Raw genomic sequence first — 8,904 nt, 5'->3', positions numbered from 1 at the left:
GCATAAAGAAAGTGGAAGCTCCCCCCACCCCCACAAACTTGAGATCCAGAGATGATTCCAAGATAAGATAACATTGTTGAAGACAATGTCTCTCCCATGTGACTGATTTCTGGACCCCTCTTTCTCAACGTTTTAGAGCACTATGCAAAGCCCTCATGCATTGATGCTGCCTTGCAAGCGTCTGAGTACAGGGGCCAAAAAAAGGCTTAACTTGCTTGGTGTTCACGTTTGTGTCACTTTACTAGTTGGGGTTCTGCTAATAAGGCTTTTGCTAGTTTGGCGTTAGGTTGATGCTTATAAGTGCTTTATAACACACAGCTGATTCACATTTTATATTTCACAGAATGGCTATACTTGCTTTTAATCCTTTGGCCACATTTTGTTCAAACTTAAAGGGTGATTTCACTTATATCCAAAATATTTCCATGCAGAGTCGAGTGGAGAATATGAGCTAAATACAATTTAAACAATTGGAAAATAAGAAAACTCCAATTCTCAATCGAATTAAATTCACTGCTAAGATCACTATATCCAGGAGGCTCAACACCACTTTTAGACACAACTATCTCCCTTTAGCTCGTCCCAGTCCATCATGTGACCTTGATCCGATCATATCTTCCAAGAAAGCTCTCTTTTACTTTACTGTATACAAGCTCAAGTTTCTAAAAAGGATTTCACATCCTTAATTGGGCTTAATCTCAAACAGAAAACTGTGTACGCAGGGACTCTTGTGACAGTTACATTGATGAGAATTGGGACCCATCCTCAAAATGCTGCAGGTCTTCTATGGCTGCCTCATCAGCTTAACCCAGCCTAGACACTTGTTTGGAAGACCAAAATGTAACCTCCTGCACAGACATTGGAGTGGGACTCTCAAGTAGAACATCCGTGGGTGCAGAATTACTTGCAGCTTGGCATTCCTGATTTACCCACTTACAGAATATCATTTAGTCGGAAGGTTGGAATCGCTGATGCCAGTTAGCATTTCTCGAGTAATGGGTAAAACTGTGCATGAAATGGCTCCTGTTATATTCAGCATTGAGTATATGCATGTAGCCAAGTACCCTCATTGCTACCCAATCGCAATCACCTTTGGGATTAAGAAACAGCCTTGAAGTGTTCTTGCCTAAGGCATCAGTTAATGTCTTTTAGAGGGTGGCCTCTTAGAATTTGCCTTGGGTTGAACCATGTTGCCAGTGGCCTTCAAATGATTAACTTTTCTGCTATCAACCTTGTTTTCTTTGTTAGTTTTTGCAGAGAACAGCAACTGCCCAATGCCAAAGCTTCCATTGTTGTTGGCACAGCTACCACTAGTATATTTTGGTCTTGTTATACATACAAGAGGCACATTCAAAACAGGGGCTACTCTCACACTATTCATGTTATAAGAGGAAGATCTTTCTAGTATTCTCCAGCCTTCTCGTTGTCTCATGGCCTTGAGCTGATCATACTTCCTTTGCAAGCTTTTGGGGCTATAGCTACTGCTTCTTTCCAAGCTCCGGGCTCTTATCAACCGCCCTCCTTCCATGGTTTCTCCAAGAGACAGTCGACCAGGGCTGTACGCCCCAGTTGAACCTCTCCCAGGACTGCTCCATCCACTCATAGAATGCCTGCCTGGGCTCCAATGCCCAGAGCTTCCAGCTGGACTCAATGCTCCTGACGACCGTCTTCCAGGGCTTGTATCACCGGACCCACCTAACCTCCTTCCCTTTCTTCCCCTGTAGTAACTCTCTAGCCTTAATACATCCTCGTAACCAGCCCCTTTACTGCTTAAGCTTGCTCGATGCTCCAAAAGCACCTTATTTGCTCTCACACATGTTCCTCCCTCTTCAGCATCACCTGCAATGTTGGTAATTTTCCTCACAGTTGCCTTGGGAGCTGCTGAGCAAGAATTAGTTTGCAATTCAAACTTATAATGGGAGCTTCTTGACTGCAGATTTTGGACAGAAGAGGTCTTTTGATGTCCCCCTTCCCTGCAAGTCAGGAGTGGTTCAGCTGAGGAATTCCGAGCATCGAGCATCTTGCCATCAACTGATCTGCAAAACAAGCGCTTTGCTCTGCTTGCCAAAGGAGGTTTATTCGGCAGCAAGCCTGTCACAACTTTTGCCTGAGCTCTTTTGCAGGTGTCCTGCAAGCCCTGTGGCTTTACTTTCTTCAGTCCTAGAAGTTCCCTTAGTTTGGTGGAGCATGTAGGTTTCTTTGGAGATGTGGGTACATACATGCCATTGTTTGCTGTAATGGGATTGTTATGAATCAGTACTGGCACCACTTTCTCAAGGCTCCTGTGGCACTTGAGTTCAAACTCCACCTCTTTCATTTCTCCTTTGTTTGCATGTTCATCACTGCCATGCATGTACTGTGGCACATACAGCGGGAGCAATTTCCCTTTGAAAAAGAGTTCATCTGCTGCCAACATGTGACTGGCTGTGGCAGCTTCATTGTCAAGCATGGAAGACATAGCAAATTCAAACTCAGACATCGAATCCCTGTCAGATTTTTCTTTACCTTTCTTGGAGGTCTCAATCTTCTCAGCACCGTCAGCAACATCCTTGGAGAAAGAAATTCTGGGACTCAACCAGCCGATGGATGGGGAGAGGCAAGACTCATGGGATACATCAATAGTACTCTCCAGCCTGGTTCCTGCAGCCATTTTTTGTGTTGATGAAGCCTCAGGATCTCATCATACAAGCAACTTGTAAAAGGACTTAAACTTCCATTTCTTGTTCTTATGGACAGTTGCCTGCAAACTGTCAGTTGCCCTCTTACTGCATCCAGGTTGTGATTCTTTACTGAAGCTCTTGGACATGTTGTCATATGAAACCCATAGATAATCTGCTGGGACTATTTGATTTGATGTCTCTTGCTAAACTTGCCCCTGTTCACTGCTGGCGTCTTCGACAGTGGTAGAAATTCCATGAACGATCTGCCATTTTGATTTAATGTGCTCCTGTTAGCTTTCACACGAGCATGTGCATCATTATACAGCATCTAGGACCGGCAATCTGATCACAAAGTGTGACGGAGAGCATGGAAATTGACAAACCTTGGAAGCACTTGATCCCTCAGGTGGATGCCATCACTACCATGCTCAGTAGAGATACAAACTGCCTTGGTAGCGCTGAAACCATTCTACAAGTACATTCCTGCCTAACGTATTGTAGCGCTGAAACCACTCTACAAGTACATTCCTTCCTAACGTGTGCTTCTTCAGGTGGATGGCATGTCTAGCATGTTCAGAGGAGATACAAACTGCCCTCCTGCACCAAAACCACTCAACAAGTGCACTCTTTCCTACGAAGGTTCCTATTTGGAAAATCAATGAGGGCATCAAAACTTGGTCTCTGATCCAACAAATGAATGAATGCATGAGAGAGAGAGATAGAGGATCTGAGTAATGATGATGCAATCAACCAAGTGGGGAGACCGGAATTCGGAGCAGGGACATGACAAACACATACACATGGCACACGCACACACATACATACACATGTGCGCCACACACATACAGATGCGCACACTACTGGGTTTTCTGCAGGCAGAGGGCTTGTGTGAGTATTGATGAACTCCGCAGCAGCACGTGAAACAGAGAGAAAGTCGTAGGTCAAGTCGACAAGGAGATTCGCAAAGATATGGTGAGCCTAGATGAGGAGGAGGATGATTGGGGGAGGCACAAAAGAGGGCTTTTTTTTGGTTTTCAATGGGGCCGAAAGACCAAAGCTTGTAACATCGTGTGTTGAAACAGGGGAAGACACAGAGAAGGTGTTCTGGGTTCTCTGTTCCAGCACAGAGAGCAAGAAGAAGAACTCGGGGGGAGAGAAAGAACTGCCTCCTGGAGTCCTGGGACCCCTCCCTCTCTCTCTCTCTCTCTTCACGAGGATGAAGACACGGTCACACAAGACACTGGGGGGGAGCGACAGAGAGAGAGAGAGAGAGAGAGAGAGAGTCTGTTTTGTGTGTCTGTGTCATCATCGACAAAACATGCAGTAAAGGTAGTGGCAGCTGCAGCAGCAGCAGTGAGCACATTCCAATGCTTGCAACATTACTCTACAGAAAGAATAATCGCATTTATTGAAATAATGATAATTGCACAATTATTTGTAGATTTATTGGGAAAAATAGATTTTTCCGGTTTATCTGCAGCTCACTTTGGCCTTAATAGATATTTGTTTTAATAAGACTTATGAAAAAAAAATTGTATATATATGGGCTTTATTTGCAACTCATTTTTTAAAGTGAGAAAAAGCTGTATTGGCCTAATTTGCAAGTTATTTGTTCTTTGGTTTTTCTCTATATTTTTGCAACTCATTCATCTTCAATAATAGATATTTTAATTTTAATTTTAATGTATTAAATTCTGCAAAATAAGCTAAGCAACTTTCCTTTGTGCTTGAAGGTTCACGCTCCAAACATTTTGAACCTCTTGTCTTTTTCCTCTTTTTGTTGCTTCATAAGGGTGACAACGATTGGTCAAGCTCTTTGTTGGTGTCTCTCTATGTTTGACCAGTTTTATTTTTAGGGTTGGAGGGGGGGATGCTGCACCTACCACCATTCTCGGACCACTTAAGGGTTAGGACACGCCCAAGTCAATCAACTCACACGAGCCAACACGATATGTACTCGACTACGTGTGGATGGGTGTTAGTTCACATTGCACAAAACCATAACTCGGTGGCACTTTTAATAGAAACTTGGAGAGTTTATGTATTACTTTCAAAGTAAATGTACTTCCTAATGGCCTGAAGGGTGAGCTCGCTTAGAGAATATGTGTGTTTCAGTTTGTGTTCAATTCTCAAGGACATTCAAGTTGTTATTTGCCTCACTTGTATGGAGGATCGGGCAACTTGAAAAACCTATTGTAAACTCCAACTAGTCATTCCATGTGGTGTTCCAAAAATGGGATAAAGTCATCCCCTAAACCATTTAAAGCTCTCTCTCTCTCTACTCCCTTCATTGAACTTCGTAGGATTTTCATTGGGATAAATGTCGAGCTTCAATTTACGCGTCTATGAATCTTCAAGTCATCACTTTATTTCTCCCTTCTCTCTCCTTGATGGATAAACCTAGAACTTATTGTGAGATATGTTGGTCATGCATTTTGGAGAAACTCTCAGACTAGTGAAAACTCATCAATTTTCACATGTTGAAGCTATTTGATCTTTGGCAAATTGAAAGAATTATCCATCTCAGCAACCTAGATTTTTGACCCATTAAAATGATCGGCTCTTGCTCCATACTTGTGTGTTGTTCAATGACTTACAGCCAATCATATTTTAGCTCTATTGTGTTGATGGTAGATGTATCTAGTAATCTCATGACTTTCACAACAGACGCTTATGTGAATACTCTCATGGGACTTGCCACCCTTGTAGTTGTACACAAACAGATGATTTTGGTTCCACATTTAAGTCTAGAGAATATTATTAGCATCCACTATAAGGAATATCGGAGATGATATCTCTTGTGAAATAAATTTATGGAACCTCCAAGCCACCTGAATGAGGCTTTGGCCTCAAGAGTTGGCTCATACACGATGACATTTCCAATAGTAAATGTTGCTGAAAAAAGGTGAATGATGAGCTTTAGGGCAACATGAGTTATGCATGTTATCATTCTATCAACCAATTAAATGTAAAGACACATAAGAAAAACCTATCAACCACTCATTTAAATGGCTTGGATGAGAGGAAGAAACATCATTATAGGCTCTGACGATTTTTGAAAAGATGAGAATATTTTGCTACAATTCTTGCATCTTAAGGTTCTCTCTCCCATGTGCGTGAGCTATCAACGCACACATTGCCCAACCAACTAGATCGCTACTCAGTGGACCTTTTTATTTGCATTGAGCAAAAGGTAAAAGAGCGAGAGGACATCATAAAAAGTAAGAGGTAAGGAAGAAGCTAAAAGATGACCTACAGACAAAACATCAAATGGAAAAGGAGGTGAAGGAAAAGACAAAACCCTCTACATGTAAGAACTATCAAATCAATAATGAGGGAAAACTAGACAAAGTATAGCCTTTATAGATTAGAAATAAATGATGATTGCAAGCACCCTTTACAATGATAGAAACACGAAACTCAATCCCAAACCATGAAAAAAACATCCAAAAGGTTTCAGTACATACAAATTTTCATTTCTGCTCACCACAAACTCAATCAATGCCACCACGTCAGATAGCTTCTATTCACCTAAATGATGTTGAAAATACAAGATGGTTTGGATGTCTAAACAAAAAGTTTTGAGTAATGGGACTAAAGGACTGAAAAGGCATCTAAAGTGTGTTATTTCTTTTTGTAAGATGCTATTTGTGCTTAACGAATAAGAAATAGAAAGGTTAATGCAAAAGTCCTTGTAAAAATTTTGGTTACATTTTTAACAATGAGTGAGATAAAGATTGTGTGTAAAATCCAATGGGTGTGGAAAGCAAATCAAGAGTTAAGAGTCCTTCCATCCGCAGATCCACCTCTGTGTGAGGGGATTGAGGCAAGCACATGCAAGTCAATGTGGTTTATGGACTCCACCTTCCTATCAAATAATAGTTTTTTAAAATTTATACCTTACAGTGGCATGTGCCACTTGTAATGGCCTCTACAAGTTCACATAATTCCCGTCTCTCTCACGGACTTGGTGTGCTCGTAAAACTTCATTTTTAAATAATTTAGAGTCAATTGTTCCTATCCACATGCTCTGTTAATGCATGTCGGATTGCCTTGTGCGTGTCACACCTCTAAGGCTAAAAATGATAGAGGATATTTATAAAATAGTAAAATAGTGCATACAAGTGTCAAGCTATAATTGCCATGTGAAAAGTTTGTTTCTTTCACCATAAATAGTGCCACGGTAAATCCTAACTATAAATCCACATACTACATAGAGCTTATAGGTTAGGAGGTTAAAAAGTTTTGTAGCATGATGCATATTCTTAGTGCACAATGTACCAACTTATGATTGTTATGGGACCCTATTAAAATTCTTGAAATGTTTTTTTCCTGGGTACTTGTCACATTGCAATAACCATGATGTATTTAGAACACAAGCTTATCATTGTACAATTGTAAAAGAAATTGAAAGGACATAGTAGCAACTGGCTATTGGTTAGATTATGTATACTAAACTATTGGTCTAAGATGGTTTCATGGAATAAATTGGTTGTCATTTTATCATATTCACCCAATTTTCAAAAAGTTCAAACTTACATGAATAGTCAAGGATCTTTCATTCTTTCAAAACAAAAAGTATGCCAATAACATGATGAGGAACCTATGATACTTTTTGCAAGGATACTTTTTGTACTTAGGGACGCAATTTGGGTAGGCTTCTTTAGTGTTGAATCCAAGAAAAAAAGTTGTATAATCATGTGCATATTATGGATAAAAGTGCAATTTAATGCATTTTAGTTAGGAATAGGTAATATTTTGGTGGTGGGACAACTCAGAGCATGAAACTTGCATAATAATTTGTGTTTGATTTGATTATGCTAGGAATTAGTATGAAATCTCTTGAAAATAGAGCCCCTCAAAACATTTACATCTAACTCAAGCAAGCAAGTATTGACCTTGTTATGTTCATTTTAGAAGTTTTACTCAAAACTTTGGAGAAAGATTAGGTTGTACAATAAGACTTCACAAAATAGCCAAAATTATGCTTTGCCAAGTAATATATGATCAATGTGTATAATATCAAAATAAAGTTCCACTTTTATTACCTACAATTTGTTTTCTAAAACTTTAGGAAGTATGGCCTCCACTTCAACTTTGAGCATATAAGAAAGTTTAATCTCCAATGTAAGCCAACCATAAAGTATCAATAATTAAAATACCAAGGTTATTCTCAAGCTCAATATTGGCAATAATACATTTCCAATTTGCAACATGTCATAAAGAACTCAACTTGTGCAATCTATCTATTCCACTAGGAAGAAGAAGGATATCATGACATGTTTTGCCCACACATACTCACCTTTCCTGTTTTTCTTCCTTAGTTGACACTAATTTAATTTTCTTTATCACATTGCCACATTGTGCCCTTTCTCTCGGATGCATTCTAAGGGGGAGGTAAATGGGAAATGATCAATAGTGGATGAGGTGAACCAGAATGGAGGCGAGGTGGATGGGCTATAAAAGAAGTACACTTACTACTTTGAGAAGCATATGTATATAGATTTTCTACCTATTATTAAAGGAGATGATGCCATTGAATCTTGTTATAGAGGAAATAAGTAAATACACACAAGTAGACCTATACTCTTTTACCCAAAGGAGGCATGTCATCACACACAATGGTAAGGAAGTACCCAAAGCACCTTCACAGCTCAAACCATATTATGTTAGTTCCCAGTTCCCAGCTTGTCTTTCACTTCATGGTCCAAATGCTAATTAAGATGAACTTAAAAGATGATTTTAGTATACTTATCAAGATAAGGCATCGCTACATTCATTGATGGATTTAGTGGATTCTAAATATTTTGGTGGGTTACAAAGGTAATCTTGTATATGTACTTGTCAAGATTGTGGGAGAGAAGAAAGGAGTCTCACTTGTAGCTTTCTTGCTTGCACAATGGGGGAATACACACAAGGGTGGAGGCTGAAAACAGTTTTCCTCTTCTTAGTTGTGTAAGCCAAAAGAACTCACATACAAAGAAATAAAAGAACCCTATATATGGGTTTCAAACCAAACTCAACTAACTAAGGTGGCATACTAACCAAGCCACAAACTAGAGTAGATAAGGATAGCTGTCATCTAGCTATTATTCATGGGCGGTGTACCAACCGCGTCTACAACTGACAAGTCGGTGACATAAATGCACAACGGTCACCCTGGCATATCACGAGTGGAGCTCGATATCTCAACAGTACTTCCATGCACCACTACTTTTAACTTGAAGACATCTTGCTCTATGAA

At 39.9% G+C, this 8,904-nt stretch overlaps 1 protein-coding gene across 2 annotated transcripts; it reads right to left on the bottom strand.

The window, feature by feature from the left end:
* Positions 1 to 470: 470 nt before the first annotated feature.
* On the bottom strand, positions 471 to 4,013 carry LOC148033795 (uncharacterized). Of its 2 annotated transcripts, none has more exons than XM_087681786.1 (2): positions 3,044 to 4,013; positions 471 to 2,947 (listed from the first exon to the last, which is right to left on the bottom strand). In XM_087681786.1, exon 2 carries the CDS (start codon positions 2,648 to 2,650, stop codon positions 1,139 to 1,141), a length of 1,512 nt encoding a protein of 503 aa, XP_087537912.1. In that variant the 5' UTR covers positions 2,651 to 2,947; positions 3,044 to 4,013; the 3' UTR covers positions 471 to 1,138. The 2 variants fall into 2 exon arrangements, with proteins under 2 accessions (XP_087537912.1, XP_087537913.1); XM_087681787.1 differs by having other exon boundaries at positions 471 to 2,923.
* Positions 4,014 to 8,904: the final 4,891 nt, after the last annotated feature.

This window comes from Lygodium microphyllum, chromosome 7 (assembly GCF_053477565.2).
Source record: "Lygodium microphyllum isolate KBCC chromosome 7, Lygodium_microphyllum_v1.1.10, whole genome shotgun sequence".
Lineage (NCBI taxonomy): Eukaryota > Viridiplantae > Streptophyta > Polypodiopsida > Schizaeales > Lygodiaceae > Lygodium > Lygodium microphyllum.
The sequence above is the reverse complement of the archived record's forward strand: the minus strand, read 5'-3'. Positions and strand labels throughout refer to the sequence as shown.

Bases quoted from the DNA above. Each gene is read 5' to 3' on its own strand.
- LOC148033795 (XM_087681786.1), bottom strand. From the start codon at position 2,650: ATGGCTGCAGGAACCAGGCTGGAGAGTACTATTGATGTATCCCATGAG.